Source organism: Lasioglossum baleicum, chromosome 16 (assembly GCF_051020765.1).
Source record: "Lasioglossum baleicum chromosome 16, iyLasBale1, whole genome shotgun sequence".
NCBI classification, from domain to species: Eukaryota; Metazoa; Arthropoda; class Insecta; order Hymenoptera; family Halictidae; genus Lasioglossum; species Lasioglossum baleicum.
The window spans coordinates 6556361-6573918 of record NC_134944.1 but is presented as its reverse complement, the minus strand read 5'-3'; the positions used below and the strand labels follow the sequence as shown (position 1 = coordinate 6573918).

Sequence of the window (17558 nt, the reverse complement as noted above, 5' to 3'; positions counted from 1 at the left end):
CTCTGCAGATAACATATGAATGGCGGGACGTTTGAATTTCTGTTACATCACAAATCATTTTCAAACTTACGAATCACAAGCGTCCGATCAGAAATAGTATATGAACGTACGATGTTTACATATTCAGACTCTCTTGTGATCACGATTTATCGGTGCTTATCACGATACGACAGAAATTTATAAATTTTGAATGAAATTCTATTTCTGTAGCTTTCATTTCGAACCTTTATGGTATATACAAATAATAACGATAAAAGACTAAAAGTGACAGCATCGTTGAAATGGGACACTCTGCGTTAATGCGTTAAAAATCTCCTATAATTGAATTCCCATTGATAACTTATCAGTAATAATTATAATAATAATAATATTTTATAAATTATTTCTAATTCACTGTTAATCCGTGTACAATGTATAAGCAGATGATTTTCTATATACGAATGTATTTTGCATTCTGTGTTTTGGGCGATTTAGACGATTATATGGTTGAAAAGTAAAAATTATTTGCTGTAAGTCGATAAAGCAGAATATGCGCTGACAGCGTGAATGAGAACTTTTTCGTGGTTGTACAAGTTGGTCTTATAGGTTGGATGTGGGTCTAATAAACGCGACCGTTCTGTTGTCAGTGAGAGAACTGTATGGAGATTACAAAGAAAACGAATATTTTTTGAAGAATGGAGTTACCACCTGACCTGGAAACCGTCTACCAGGCCGTGTATTCTTTGTACAATTATTCGGATCCGTCGAAAACATCGCAATGGTTGGACGAATTACAAAAATCGGTAAGCTACTTGTTAGCGGTCTTTCATCGACTCTAGCCAACTATTTTCTGTTCTTATATGTTTTGCAATGATTATGTCTCGTTACCGCGATGATCGTACGATGATCGTCGAACCTGTATCCGAACAACCACTTAAAAGTACAATTATAAAATAAGAACAAGCCAAGTAGTTTCTAACCTTACATACCGTGTATTTGTATTTCCTCGTTTGAATTCTCTTGTAAGAAATAATAATTGTTTCACTTGCGTTTTACTTCAGGTTTTTGCATGGAAAATAGCGAACGAGATGTTGGTACAGAAACGAGACGTACACTCTTGTTATTTCGCTGCACAGACAATGCGTACTAAGATACAACTGTGTTTTCAAGAGCTACCCGCAGATGCCCATGTGGCTCTGAGAGATTCTTTAATGAATCACATATCGCAAACCAATGAAAACACGGATCTGGCCATTGTCACGCAGGTTTATAGATTTCTTATCAATGTTTTACGTTGTAACGTCTCTGTTCTGTCGTGTAATTATAGTTATAATTACAGTTATGTTTGGCACTGGCTGATCTCGCTCTACAAATGTCCTCGTGGCAGAAACCAGTTGTAGATTTAATCAACAGATTCGGAGGGTCGACTAGTAATTTATGGCCATTGCTCGAAGTAATGACAGTATTACCAGAAGAAGTTAATTCAAGATCTCTTAGGTATTAGACTGTCCTAGCTAGAACTATAACATACGGGGTCCCATGAGAAAATCGCTGTTACAGGTTTCACCGATTCCAGATTTCACCGACAATAAGTTTGGACGGCAACGAATTTAACTGACGACAGTATTATCCGATAGTAACATCATTTTAAAAGATAGTGGACATTTTATTCATTAACTATTCTGCGCTGACACTTTTACTTTGTATGAACATACAATTCGACTACGGATGTTTATGCATTTGTGAACTACAAAGTCTGCTACCACTGAAAATAACATTTTACATGATTCCACTTTCCTAAGATTTGCCGACAAACATTGAGAATTGCATAAACATCCGCAGTCTACATATAATTATCACACTATAAGAATTGTTGTCAAACGATGCTAACATTGAATAATACTGTCGTCGACTAAAGTCGATGTCAGGCAAAGTCATTGTTGGTAAAATCTGAAGTCGGTGATTTTTATGGTACGATACATACCTAATCGATTTCTAATTCTTCGCGTGATTTCAATCCAATCGTACAGACTAGGAGCCAATCGCAGACAACACATATTACAAGAGCTCAATGCAAGCGCGGATACAGTAACCGAGTTTTTTGTGAGTAGTATGAAATGGACGAAATAGTTTGATATTATCGCTCGTTAATTTCTATTCAATTTTTAGAAAATGTGTTTAAAAAACGGCGGAGACAGTATACACATTCGTGCTACGATTCTCAGATGTTTTACAAGTTGGATTGCGGTGCATGCTATTCCTCTTGTACCAACGAGCGATGTTATTGTATATACGCTTCAAGTAAGTTGTCTCATTAATCGTAAATTGAAATGTGACTTTTCAAATCCAATGTTCGCTCGATCTCCAGATACTTGGGAACCATATTACTGTATCTCCGCTACACGAAGCAGCTGCGGATTGCATATGCGTGATTTTACAAGTCCTAGAAGAAGATAGTAATAGCAACCGTGATAATAATAGTGAATCAACTATACAATTGCAACAACTGCAACTATGGCTTTTTACTAGTGTAATAGCATTGGAACAACCTTACCATTTATCCGTTGCATGCGAAGATATGGACAAGTAAGCAATTCTTACTACTTTTATTGGATCAATAATCGTAGCTTCTCCAAGAGTTTGATAAACATGTTTTTATTAATTATAAAAATTCGTTTAGGTCGGTAAATTATTGCCGAATTTTTACGGAATTAGCTGAAACCTTTTTAGAAACCATGATAAACGGCTGTGTCGGAGGGAAGCAGCATTATGCGATTAAAATCCTAGACCTTGTTTTAGTGTGCGTCGGCCATCACGACTACGAGGTATTTGCACTACTTTAACGGGGTAGACTCGTTTCGCTTTTCAGTAGTCAAAAGCGTTAGATAAAAGATCAATCTATTTTTACTTTTACGAGACGTAATTTATGAATAATGCAAATTAGGTCTCGTAAACGTAAAAATAGGACTTCTGAGGACGATCGCGGCCTACATTGATCTTTTATCCACCGCTTTTGACTACTGAAAAACCCCATATTTGCATTATCGAGAAGTGAGAAGATCCCGCACCCTTGCAATCCTGGAAACGAGTCTACCTCTTTAAATGAAATGCTGTCTGCTCTCGATTTTTGACGAAAATTTCTCTTTATATTAGGTGGCGCAAATAACATTTAACCTGTGGTATCGCTTATCCGAAATTCTTTATCAAAGAAACAGCGATGACCTGAACGCTGTATTTCGACCTCACATCGAGAGATTAATCGGTGCTCTCTGTAGGCACTGTCAGATGGAGCCGGACCACGTCAGTAATCAGTATTTATGTAGATTAATTTTGTTCGACTCCTGACATTACAATGTATAAATTTCGTCCGATAGCTGGGTCTAGTTGAGGAAGGTGCTGGCGGGGAAGACTTCGCCGATTTCAGAAATCGCGTGTCCGAGCTGATAAAAGATGTTGTCTTCGTTGTTGGAAGCAGTCACTGTTTTCGACAAATGTTTTCTTCTCTAACGGGCGGCCCAAGCCCGCAGGGACAACCTAATCACGTACCAACGTGGGACTCGACTGAAGCTGCATTGTTCGTGATGCAGGCAGTTGCGAAAAATATTTTACCGTGAGTCACCTCGAGTGTTCGATAAGGAACAAGCGTATCCCTCACGTTTCACCAAGATGTTCTATTTGCAGAAAAGAAAACGATGTAGTTCCAAAAGTGGTAGAAGCAATCTTAAATTTACCCGAGAACACACACATAGCTGTACGCCATACGAGTATTCTTTTATTAGGAGAACTCTGCGAATGGATAGATAATCATCCGCAATCCCTAGGTAAACTTTTCTATCGTTGTAGCGATTGATGCAACACTAACAAATCTTTTAAATCGTTCTAGAACCTGTTTTAAATTTCCTCCTGACCTGCCTAAGTCAAAAAGGTTTAGGAAGCGCGGCCTGCGGTGCATTATTGAGTATATGTACAGCTTGTCCTATGCACATGGCCTCGCATTTTCCAGGATTGTTGCAAATCGCACGTTCCCTCGACAGTTTCGCCATCAGCAATGATGCAGCCATCGGTTTACTGAAGGGTAAGACTATACACATTACTTCGACAAAAGGAAATTACCGAGAGGAACATTTTTTGATGCATTTTATTCTGCAATAGGCGTAGCAATAATCATGTCTAGCTTACCGCGCGACGAAATTACTCAAGCAATGAAAGAATTATGTTGGTTCCAAGCTAGGCCGCTCTGCGAAATCATGGAACGTAGAATTCCAATTGAAATAGGAACAAAGACTGATCCTTTGATATGGCTAGATAGATTAGCTGTTATATTTAGGCATACTGACCTTCGAATCGATGACCCTAACGAACCTCATCCTTGTCAGAGCGCCGTTACCGAAGTAGGTCTTGGAAACGTAACATTAACAAATTAATATCGCCCGATAACGTGGGATCTGAATGTTTCTCATTGTTTGTATGTTTTATCGATGACAGATGTGGCCGATACTGTCGAATGTATGTACAACATATCAACAGGATGCGAAAGTGATTGAAAGATGCTGTCGTTGTTTGAGATTCGCAGTGCGTTGCGTAGGAAAACATTCCGCCCATCTTCTCGAACCGCTCGTCAAACAGGTCCGTATCCATAATATTAGATGATTGCGTAAGTTCCTGCCAGATTTTCATAGCTGTCGCAAACTGTGCTGCATTCTTCTCTAATTGTATAAATTGAATTTTATTTTCAAATCAGACTGCGGATCTCTTTATGCAAAGTAAAAATGTTCAGCAGCGATTGTGGGCAGCAGGTGTTAAATACAAATTCATTTCATCTCCTAATAGTCTTTTACACCTGAAAACATTTTAAAAACAGTTTAAATTGTTCGAATTTTTCACTGTTTTATATTTCACCCAGCCAATTTTTTCGTAAACGCATAAAAATCCGCAGTCTAGTAATCATTCTAACGCAGTTCTCCACTTCAACGGGCTGTATCAACTTTCAGATCGTGCAATTATACTCGGCTCATCAACACAGCTGTTTTTTATACCTCGGTTCAATATTAGTCGACGAATACGCCATCGATCCGGAATGCGTTTCCGGTTTGTTAGCGATGCTAGAAGCATTTATCGGGCCTACCTTTAATCTTCTCCAACAACAGGACGGATTGAAAAATCATCCAGACACGGTGGACGACCTTTTTAGATTATGCGCCAGGTACGAAACCCGATGTATTATTCTACACCAGATTAGGAAAATAGTAATAGTCCTTCGGGGCTTGTCCTTGAATAAATACGATTTCTCGTCAACAGGTTCTTACAAAGGGCTCCCATTCCCTTTCTACACTCGGCTATAATAGGTAGTATAATCGACTGTGCCTTAATGGCCTGCAGTTTAGACCATAGGGACGCAAATGTTTCGGTGATGAAATTCTTTTACGACCTTTTCCATTGCGGCCGTAACAATGAGGTAATGTTTCGAGATCAACGCTATTGAATTTTGTTATCGTATAAACATCGATTTTCTCATTGTTCTACTTCAGAACCGAAGCGACTACTCGATGCGAAGAGAATTGGTGCAACGTATATTGCGAGAAAAAGGACAAACTTTAGTTATGAGATTGTTGCACGCGTCGGTGTTCTCGTTGTCTTCTTACATGCTGTCCGACGTGGCAGACGTCTTCGTTGAATTGTCCCTATCTAATAGAGAGGTAAGTCAACGATAGAACTCGAATAGAAATTGTGGCAGTGACCTCTTCTTCAACGAGGATCATTTTTCCTGTTTAGTTGCTGTCGAAGTGTCTAGAAGAAGCCATCAAGACGATGCCGGCGCAAAACGCGGGCGGTTCTCCCACGGCTCAACCGGAGCAACTATTTGATTTTCATAGTACGGTTACAAGGTACAGTAACAAATTCTGGTGTACGAATGTGTATATAAAATAAATACATATACGTAAATATTAATGAAATGTTAATGTTATTTTGCAGGGCGGAAACAGCAAAATCCGTGAATGTGGCCTTACGAAATTTTGCACGTTTATATCGTTGATATATTCTAGCGTAAATCTGATGAAGAACATTGAAATTAAGAGAACAGCAAAGATCTTCCAGGATCCTTGATTTAGGCAACACGCTTGAAAGACGTTTAATAAAACAAGATTATTGTGAAACGGTGAGTTCATGCTGTATAAAGCGTATATTTAACAGAAATTTTAACTACCTTTTACTTGTTTACTATCTACACATTCCTTTGCAAAGTATGTAAAAAAAAACAATAATAAAGATAAGCTTATTTTTCTTCTTATAAAATGTAAAATAAAATAAATCGAATTCACAATAAAAAAACGTTCGATTTTTTATTGTGAACTATTTCTTCTTTTTACCATATATATATATAGTTATATATATACAGAATAATTTCTTTGTACGAGGATCTGCATACCTTTGGACGAACTGTATTAAGTTTTGTGTATAGCTTCGTCGCGTCTCTGTTCCCACATAGTCGCTGAACATATACATATGATACCCATGCATAGAAAGTGATAGCTGGATTATCTACTGCGTTAGATATACGTCTAGTCAACCGCTTGAGGATAGTTAATACTTTGCAGATAACGTGCAGGTAGTAAACATTGGAAAATCGGAACCGATTATACCACGTCTTTTTTATGCTTTTCGTTTGATTTAAACGGAGTATTATGCAATTGTTTTCGGCGAAACGACCGTGAACACGTTAATTCGATCCGATCGGTCGTCATCTTCGAGTAAAACGCACCGAGATATCCGCAAGAATTAAGCTTTTACATTTAACGACTCCAACTGTCCTGTCGCAAGGTATCACTTTCGGTCGCTATAGTTTATTTGATTTTATAACCGGAATACCTACAACCGAATGCAAACGATATTTATGTAAACACGTTGAATGCCGGACGTGCGATCTGTACGAATTTCAATTGACATGAAATATAGAGCTTGTTCGCACTTGTGTACCTCCTTTATGTGGCTTGCTGGAATTTATAAAATGATTTTATAACGATCCGGATCATGCTTGAGGTGTTACAGTTTACAGGATGTGATACGTTACGTTTAGATTGCGAGACAGACTATACATGTGTGTCGTTTTTCTGCTGTACGAATTGCATACTCGAAAAAAGTGAACTCCAAATGTCGTTAAGTCGTAAGTTGACTCGTGCTCGGATGTCGGAACAATATTTTGACAACGGAGCTATATCATAGTATACATATACATAAACATAAATGTTAACGGTTCGAGCGTATCATAGGGGACTCCGACGTAGCCACGGGAACACGAGTTCACCGAACAAAAATTCATTGGGACACGGAATATAAACCGAATAAACGATACAAACACACGCTCATTTTACACGATAGCGAACTTTTATTGTACAAATAGTATACGTATGAGAGAGCGTGTAATGTTTTACAGTGCGTTTGTGTACAGATGATGTATTGACAATTTGAGAGTAAGCATTACGATTGGTAAGGATTTTAACTGTAAGGTTGAGAATGATTAAACTGTACGAATACTTCGACGAGTAGCATTAATTTTAGCATTTACGCTAATGTTTTGCTTTATAACGACAAATTTACGTATTTCGAATAAAACGATATTTTTTACTTAAAACAAACCACCGACTCTTTCATCGTCCGAGCAGTGTACGCTGTATACTACTTTTACGTTTATGTTTACGTTTGGTAAGGATCTAACTACTAAAGATAGTGCTGACATTTTTTCTGCACTTTTACTTCTGTATAAAAATATAATTATCACTAGACTGCGGATCTTTACGCACATTTACGGCTTATGAAAACGTTAAAAAAAGGTTAGAATATAAAACTCGATAGAATCTTGTACAATCTCCATTTGTTTTCGATCTACAAAGTTTTTCCATTGAAAATGTGATTTTATTTAATTCCTCTTTCTCAAAATCTGTCGACATAAATTGGAAAATGCATGAACATCTGCAGTTTAATTATTATTACACTATAAAGTCGTTGTCGGTGAAATATTGCCGGTGAAATATTGCCGGTGATAACTGTGTCGGTGATTTTCATGGGACCCGTTTACTAAAGCGTTTAGAATCCCGGCAGAAATCTAAACGAGCTCGGGGGTCACTAGTATAATTCTCGACGTACGTTCTGCAGGTAAGAACCGCCGGGACAGAGGCCTAACGGTCGCTTTACGACGGTCATCGATCGTTTCGTGCGATAAAGGGCGTTTCTTACAGGAAACGGACTCTGCGCCTACGAGAAAGAAAAGATCGTCGCGAACAGCTGTACGAAGAATCGTTAAGTGACCCAACCGTACGGAACATTCGGGTATTACAAGGTGAATCCGGAAATATTTGGGTCGTTGAGAAGCCAGCAGGTGCCGGATTTTCAGTTTTTAATCTTATCGCGTCTTCTCGCTGCGTGACCATCATGTACATATTATTCCGAATAAATTGCAATATTTTAATATCATTACATTTCGACGCAGGTTCGCCCGGAACCGGCTACAAGTCTCGCCGCGTCTTTTTCTACCGGCAGTGACCGGCACCGAACGCAATTTCCCCGGCAAGATTAACGGATTGATGACTGGAATGAAAATAAGGATGCAAGTGTTGAAATGGAAATTCCGGAGAGTCCGTGTAAAACTTGGAAGATCGTCTTGTGACTCACTCAAATTGTAACCAACCGTCAGGGGACTTTCAGCCTCGTTTGATTGCATTGGCGTTCGAATGCAACGCTGCGTGTCAGATTTTTTTACAATTTAACCTTAACCCTTGTGTAGTCAATCGTATTTTTATCAACAATTTGTTAATGCTCCTCTAAAAAATATTACAAAATTTCTCTGAGTGTCCATTCGGTCTCCATATAATGAGAATTTGTGAAAACATGTTAAATACAGAAAGGTTAAGGGTTAATTATTGAACTGTTGGCTGGAACAACGTTGGACGATATAAATTGCAAATGTTACAGGAGAGTAGGATTTGATTGAGGAAATCGCATATCCAACGTTGCTCCAGACAGCAATATTAGAATTTTCGGAAAAATGGCAGTCTTCAATCCTGGTATTTCGTTTTGGTTGTAGGGCGAGCATGGAGGAGCAGGTATATCGGTATCCGACGGTCGCGGCGATATTCTCATGATTCAGGTTCCGATGCCACGTCTTCCCGGGAGACATTGCTAACAATCTCCAAGCTCTGAGTCACTGAACGGTTGCGTTATGAGTCACACACAGTCGAACCTTATTGGCCAAGGAATTGGTTTCTAACAAAGGAATGTTGTTGTAACGCGTAGCCGTGTAAACGCGAGCCGGTCGATGTATTTTCGTGCCGCGTCCGATCTCGGTGTACAATGCCGGGTTCTTCTAAATATTGACGCTCCTCGACGCGTCGCCGTGCCATGCCATGCCATTCCGGCCGCTATGCATTTTTCGAAGGCGTCGATGCATCAAACGCATTGATCGCGCGACAGGCCACGTCGCGGTAGCTCGTCGCAGCACCGTCGTTATTTCGCTACACGGCCATCCTTGCCATTAATACACCCACGTGCGCCGACTGCCGATAGAATGATCTCACATCGGCCGACCATTGACTCGGACCATTAATAACTTTCGTATTATTACCCGACGCTCGGCGTTGTCGTCGATCGAGAGAACCCGCGCGCCGCTGCGTCTTCGAGCAATTAGCGTTGCAATATTCACGCGATGCGCTACCGTATGGCAACGGTGCGATTCATTCAGGGGGCATTGCACCTCTCGCTGGCAGAACGATTCCTCGTGAGAACGAAGCCAACTTACCGAAAGCCCGAGATTTCGTCGGGCGCACCGACACATTCGCGATTCATCGATGTCGCACACTCGAAGACGCATTACCATCGCCTTTTATCGCGTACACTGGGAATCATAATGCATACACGAGGCTCGCACTCTGAGAATATCACGTGACGACGTAAGGACCCATGAAGATCACCGACAACGGCTTTAACCGACAACGACTTTGACCGTCGTCAAATTTAACACGTCCCGTGCCGAGCCGATTTTGCTCGACAGTTAAACAAACTTATGTGCTTTCTTCTATACTCCATTTTTTATATGATTAAACTTGTTATAAAATAGATGTTCTTAGCGCACTAAATAAATATGTCAGCGTGTACCACTGGTGGTGCTAAGCCTAAATGGCTACTCTAACGTGTACCATCAATACACACTATTTTAGTCAACGACAGTATTATCCGATAGTAATATTGTTTGTAAAAATGGTGCTGTTATTTTATTTAACTATTCTGCACTGACACTTTTACTTTTCTACAAAAATATAATCATTACACTGTAAGAAGTTAGATGCAGTTGGTTAACGTTGTTGTCTAATGATGTTACTATCATCGGATAATACTGTCGTCGGTTAAAATCGTTGTTCGTCAAAGACGTTGTCGGGCAAAGTGATTTCCATGTCGCGCACTCAAAGACACATTACTATCGTCTTTTATCACACACGCTGGAAATAATAATGCATATATATACGTTGCTCGCACTCTGAGAATATCGCGTGACGTGACAGTAATGCGTCCGTACCCACGACACCAGCCAACATCAGCGTATTGCCATTAAAAAGAGGAGTATCGACGCTGCTGTTAGGGTTGTGGTTGGTGTCGATGCGGTGCTAAGTGGCAGCCGGGAATTTCGTGCGTTCTTCTGCAGTCTTCCCTTTTATCGGCTCCCGCTTCTGGAATCGGAAGCGTCGATCGATCGCGCCGGACAGAGAGGCCGGAGTTGTAACCACCGGTCTGTATTCCGGGGAACGGAGTCACCTAAATTTAACCCCGCGGATTTCTATGCTACTGGCGCGTCTCGGAATTGTCTCGGCTGCATACGACTTTAACCTTTAACACCCACACGAACGGCTTGGTCGTGCAGAGGTAGCGGGCGATGGGAACGTCTGCCGAGCAAGCTTGTTCTCGGAGGAACAGGGGAGAGTCGTAGTAATTTCTTTCGCACGGGGATTGCTAATTCGGGGGCACGCAACAACCCCTATCGTCGCAGAGGAAGCCGCCGTAATTGCTAATTATCTGCTTGGGAGAAAAAAGTGAAGTGGGGCATCGATAAAGCGAGACACGGTTCCACCTGCTCGTGCAAGTGCGGACCCGCATGTGTGTTCCGTCAACCCTCTTCGACCACGACGTTACCCTTCTCGGCTCGCGTGTTCGGAAGTACCCGTAGCGAAGAGGTCTCTGGGACCATGACGATAGGAAATAATAATTTCCGAAATATCGGGAGGGTGTTGCGGCGGCTTGCACCGGCTCCTCCGAGGGTGCACCATGTCCCGTGGATGCGGGCATTTTTGCTCGTGCATGGTGCGGCACGTAACTATCGCTGAGTTCACCCTCTCTGATCGACGGCGACGGGCAGCGGCGCGTTGCCCGGCAACCAGACAGTCAGACTGCTGTCTGCCGATCTGCCAGAGGCGCGGAAGGCCGCCAGGAGACGAGACGAGACGAGTAGAGTCGAGTCGAGACTAGACCAGACCGAGAGAGGCAACGGATCAGACGAGGCCAGAAGTAGGGATGGGATCAAGTTCAATATTATACTCACGAATCCGAGTCAATTTCAATGACCAAGTCTCGATTTATGGGTCTCGATAATGCCAATAATGTTTCAATGATTATATTTGACAAGTATCCATTTTATAGAAACTAATATGTAAACAGCGGATTGTTATGCAAAATAAGAATTGTCTGCGTCGATTGCGAGAAATAGAAACGAATTAGAATGCTATTTCCTCAAATTTACCTACAATTATGAATTTCATCTACATATTTAATTTTTCGGAATGAGTATTTACAAGTTTAGAAAAGATAATAGCAAAATAAAAAGTTTGTGTATCGATTGCAAGACGCAGGAGCTAAATATAAATTGATATTCTTCATTAATAATTTTAATGTGGTGAAGATAATATATTCACACTCTTAAAGACTTAATATTTTCATTGTTTTAAATTGTGCTTGCTCATTTTTGTTATAGATGCATAAAATCCGGAGTCTACTTATAAGTACATTTTATAAGCACATTTTAAACAATTTACTAGCTCCATCGCCTGTTCCGAGCAGGGACAGAGATCGTGTAGGGAAACTATTATACTTTTTTAAGACCGCGCCGAAAGTACAAAGAATGCCGAACGTGGACGGTGATCGTCAAGATCCGCAGGTGCTAGATCGCGACTCTACTGTACTACTGAAATCTTAGAAATCTGCATTTACACGGTACGATATTCATAAAAGTTTCGAATCTGTTCGACCAAGATTCGAATATTGCAAGTATATTACTTCCGTTTACCAAAGTACTCGTAAAAGGTTCGAAACTATCTGGCATAGATTCGAATATACTTAGGAGTACATACTAAACTATTTTTCGAGGTATTTATAGAGAGTTCGAATTCAATTAATCAAAGTTTGAACCTGTTTGCGAGGTACTTGATCACATCCCTAGCCAGAAGAGTAGACGACCGCCGTCAGACAGAGAGGACAATTGGAGCAACGGGGACCGACGAACTTGCCAGAGCAAGAAAGCGGGAAGATAGAGCCAGAGAGAGAGGGAGAGAAAGAGGGATCGAGGACCTGGTGTAAGCCAGGTGTAGAGGGAGTAAGGTCGTCGTTGGAGGGGTAACCCAGACCATTTGACCGTAGGACGAGAACGAAAGCTCGCGCTGGATGGAGAAGGGTGGAACGATCGGCGCGGCACGGCGCGGCGGCTAGAGCAGAAAAGTTGCGGGTGTTCCTGGCGTCGGCGTCGGCGTCGTTACAGTGGGGGATCGCTGGCACGATGCTGCATCGAAGGGACAGAGGAAAGTCCGCCGAGAGGCGTCGGGGGCGGCCGAGAGCTAGACGAGTCGAGTCGAGGTCAGTTATCCGCCACGCCCGACGCCGACACCGTCGTCCCGGCGCACCGCATTGCATTTTCGGCGCCACTGCTGCCGCGCTGCGTATCACTGCATTGCCAATCTTCCCCTACCCTCCCCCCTCTCTCTTGCCCTTTTCCCCGTTCCACCATCGAGAGTCCTTGTCTCCTCTTCTTCTCGTTCCACGGTTCTTTCAACGATCTCCGTCTAATCTCTTTCTCTTTCTCCAGAACATGGACACCGCTCCTGCTCGTCAACGCTAACAGCCATTTCGAGATTTCCGCACTTACCGCTGATCTCTGGATCTCTAGATCGGTCGATGGTGGCCCGTTCCGAAGGGATTTTTCATTCTTACGAGCAGCAGGAAAATACGGCCGGCACGAATCCTTATTTGTAAAGGGTCTTTCAAGAAAAGCGATGGAACTGTGGATTGAAACAAAACGAAAAATACGGGAGATAATCTAGTACTCACTGCTTTATTTTTAAGTACACTCGATGGCATAAATGACCAGCACGATTGCGTTTGGTGGAGTGAATAGGACAAACCCAATTTAATCTTGCGACTTGACGTCATTAGACTTCTTCTTGTGGGCTCATGTTAAGTCTCTTGTTTATTCGAGTAAACCACAAACTGTTCATGATCTTGAAGCAAACATAATTCGTGTAATCGGTGAGATACGACCTGATATATGCGCCAGAGTCATCGAAAATCGGGTTTGTCGTATTCACAACACGAAACGCAATCGTGGTGGTCATTCATATGATATTGTAAATATTTCATGTATAATGCCATGTACTTCGTACTTTAATGTACTAATGTACTTTAAAATGAAGCAGTGAGTACTAGATTATCTATCGCTCTTATTGAGAGACCCTTTAGATGACTCCTGTTTGAGTTTTCTTACTTTAGCCTGTCTTTGGGCAGGCTTTGCTCGGCAGCACTCGAATTGGATCGATCGAGAAAATGATCCCCGTTGTCCCTAGACGAGGAACACACGAGCCCTCGCGGATCTGCGCCGCGGGAGCTCGAGCGCACCGATCCCACAGCTGGGTATCCTTCAGCGTGTCACGTCTGGCCGCAAGCAAACACGCACGAAGCGGCTCGAGTGTTCGCGAAACGCTTACTCGGCCGTCTCGCGGTTGTCTGGCCGGTCGGACTTTGTCAGGGTCGTTCCGAAGAGCGAGCAACCGTGACGATCGTTCCGCGTTGCACTCGAGCCTGAAAGAAGCGGCGTTAATAAGATAAGTACGTCGCTCGCTATCGTCTTTGGGGGCTGGCCAGCGTTTCAGCATTCTTCCGGAACGCGGAGATAAAAAAAAACGAAAGACCGAACACAGAGAGACCGGCTAATTGCCCCAGGCGTAATAACCAGCAGCGGGAGTCGCTTAAACTTTTACACGAATAATTAGCGTTGCGTCGCGGCCGTGAATACCCGGAGGAATCGTGCCGTCGCGTCTCCCCGATCATCCAGCCTTCCAATAAAGACAAGAATCCTGCGGTTTTGCCGTGTCTCCGGATTACACCTGAAACGAGCCGAGGTTGCGGTCGTGCCGGATGCGATTTCCGTGAGACGCGTGCACCGATGCTCGTTTCGATGCGTTTCCGATGCGGTTGCATTTGCCCTAACGGACGAGACCATTGGGAGACAAAGAAGAGTCCTACCCTAATTGGGGAGCGTCCAGAGGGACAACCGTAGGTGGAGACGGTCAGTCGGTTCGTGGAAGAGAGGCTTAAAGGCTTAACAGTAGGGATGGGATCAAGTTCAATATGTACTCACGAATCCGAGTCAATTTCAATAACCAAGTTTCGATTTATGGGTTTCAATCATTATTGAAATTGCCAATAATGTTTCAACGATTATATTTGACGAGTATTCATTTTGTACGAACTGATATCGAACCTCGGAGGTAAAAATTCTGGGGCCCTCAAACTCAAGTCAGAAATAGAAGTTACAAGAATACTCTCATAAACTTATTAACAAAAAAGAGAAGTAATGAAAAATTTCATACCGTTGCACATTAAATAAATTTATTTAAAATTCGGGGCCCTATGGTATCCCGGAGCCCCACGTGGTCGCTTAGTCCGCTTACCGTTAGATCCGCCACTGCATAGGAGTACTATTTCTAATTTTCGAAGTAGTTCTCAACTCGTTCAATCAAATTCGAGCCTGTCTGCGAGGTACTTGATCACATCCCTACTAAAGAGCGCATAAGGACGACGCGTCGTTCGTGGCCGAGGAATAATAAAAATTATCGGGCCAGACGTCGCAGCGGGGAACTTTCGGCTCTGGGAACGGCTAGCCACCGCTCGAACCTGCCCCCTGGGCGCATACTTTCTACGTTTCCCTTCTCTCCACGTTCCTTCGGGACTTTCCTTTCTACCTGTCGCGAAAACATCGGTCGTCCTTCGAGGACTGCCACCGCGGAATGTCCGCAGCAGATCTCGGTAACGCGAACAAATGCTACCCAACGGACGAACAATGAGACCGACTCGCGAAGAATTTCGCTCATTTTTGCCGGGCGTTAATTATAGACGCTCAAGGCCTCCAGACGCGGGGAAATTAACATGCCGCCGCCCCTTCCCTCCTCCTCCTCCACCCCGCGAAGAAGCTTGCGCTAGCGGGAGAAAAATGTATTGGTACGCTACTGCCTCTCGCCGAGCAGGCCGTAGTATTTTTAGTGCAACAACCAAGTTCGAAATTACTTTCACCGACTCCTGCGTCGACGAACCTCTCCCGACTCGAATCGCTCTCGAATTCACTCGATGTCCTTTCTCTCCTCGATCCTCCGGGACGAAAATACGAATTCTCGCCAGCCTCTTCGAGAGAAATATTTTTGGAAGTAAAATGATATTATGGATGCCTCTATCAACTCTGAAGTGGCGCTGTTCTGGCTAAAATATGCAGTATTCTCACAATAACGATTTCAAGAAGACTATAAACATTATAAAATTCTTTAATCCTACAGAAAAATATTTTTTAAAGTAAAATAAGGTTATGAAAGCCTCCATCAACTCTGAAATGACGCTGTTCTTGCCACTGGAGTCACCAGATGAGGGGAGGGACTGGGAGGGACGAATCGAGGGAAAAAAGTTAACCTCTCTCTGCCGGTACTGGACACATGCACGACAAAGATGGAACGCGTCACGTGACATAGCTAAAAACGCAGTATTTTCACAATAACGATAAAAATTATAAAATTTCTTTAATCTTGCAGGAAAATATGTCTCATCAAGTCTAAAACGATGCTTATCTTGCCACCGGAGTCAACAGATGAAGGGAGGGAGCAAGAATCGAGGGGAAAACTACCCTGCATCTGTAAAATGAAACGAATATTTTCCAAAGGAGGTGCGTCGCATTGAAACACTTTACGAACGGGAGCAACGAAACAAAGGCTGGTGGCCAACGTGTTAAACAATTGGCAATATCGTCGCGACAAGTGAAATCACGCGGCCCCGAGAGGAAAAGTACTTACGACGATAAAGTGCATCGTTTGTCTCTCGGGCAGATGCGCATATGTTTTCAGCACGGTCAGCTGGCAACGCCCGCACAAAGTTGCATGCACGGGAAAAAGAAGACGCTTCGAAAGACGCTGCGCCGAGACGCGACGCGACGCGCGACAAATTAACCGCGGGGAGAGGGACACTCGGTGCGTGCACTTGACTTTAAATTATCCGCTCGAACGAGACGGAGATCGTCGTTTTTCTCGGCCGTGTCCCGGTCTCGCCACGGTGAAAGTTTCCGCGTATTGTTCCACCGAACAGAACGCCACCCGAAAACTACACCTCTGAATATTTTCCGGGCCATTGACGCGAAACGATCGATCGCCCCGATAAACCTCCGCCGCTAATTCGCCGCGTGCTCCACGGTTGCCCGCGTTGCGGCATTATTTGCCGATCGCGGCGACGATCCTCGAACTTTGCCGCAACCGAGCCAGATGTTCCGTTGGTAGATATCGCACCCCGCCAAGAATAGCGGTATGTATCACTAAAAAATGCAGTATTCTCGCAATAACGATTTTAAATCTACCACTGCCGGTGAAATGACTGGATTCTTATTTACTTAGCCAAGAATAAGAACGTGATAAAAATTGCACAGAATCTAAATAAATAGAGCCTTGTCATTTTTGTAAGCTAAAACATTTTAATCGCGTTTAGTGCTCGGTAGGTTTAGTGTTAAGAAAATTATAAAAATTATCTTGTAGAGAAATATTTTTAGAAGTAAGTTCGATTGGGGTCTCTAAAAATGATATTCAGGATTCCTCCATCAACTCCAAAATGACACTGTTCTTGCCACCAGAGACGGAACGCGTCACGTGACATAGCTAAAGAACGCAGTATTCTCACAATAACGGTTTTAAGAAGATTATAATAATTATAAAATTTGTTTAATCTTGCAGAAAAATATTTTTGGAAGTAAAATGATATTATGGATGACTTCATCAACACTGAATGCCACCAGAGTCGCCGCAAGCAGGAAAACGTTACCCCCTCTCTGCCAGAATAGCGTCGTAGAAGGGGAAGGTAGAGTGGGGACACAAGTCTTAAATATTAGTCGTAGTTACTTGATAATTCTAAAGATATAAATAATTGAGGCTTCGCACCATGTCATAAGATTGAATCCCGTGGGAAACATTTAAAAAAAAATGGCTCACAATGCAGAACGACGCATCATCTTGTATAATAGGAGCTCGTAT

At 42.6% G+C, this 17558-nt stretch overlaps 1 protein-coding gene across 3 annotated transcripts; it reads left to right on the top strand.

The window, feature by feature from the left end:
* Positions 1 to 492: 492 nt before the first annotated feature.
* Positions 493 to 16839, top strand: Tnpo-sr (transportin 3). 3 transcript variants are annotated; one of them, XM_076440550.1, is made up of 19 exons: positions 493 to 509; positions 586 to 782; positions 1041 to 1244; positions 1319 to 1476; positions 2010 to 2082; positions 2149 to 2280; positions 2348 to 2565; positions 2660 to 2804; positions 3133 to 3279; positions 3354 to 3589; positions 3661 to 3800; positions 3863 to 4054; positions 4132 to 4370; positions 4465 to 4605; positions 4971 to 5182; positions 5278 to 5434; positions 5508 to 5675; positions 5752 to 5864; positions 5953 to 16839. In XM_076440550.1, exons 2-19 carry the CDS (start codon positions 675 to 677, stop codon positions 6011 to 6013), a joined length of 2844 nt encoding a protein of 947 aa, XP_076296665.1. In that variant the 5' UTR covers positions 493 to 509; positions 586 to 674; the 3' UTR covers positions 6014 to 16839. The 3 variants fall into 3 exon arrangements, 2 of the variants coding, with proteins under 2 accessions (XP_076296665.1, XP_076296664.1); XR_013010687.1 differs by lacking the exon at positions 493 to 509 and having other exon boundaries at positions 554 to 782; positions 5953 to 8353; positions 8465 to 16839; XM_076440549.1 differs by lacking the exon at positions 493 to 509 and having other exon boundaries at positions 554 to 782.
* The last annotated feature ends 719 nt before the right edge of the window (positions 16840 to 17558 follow it).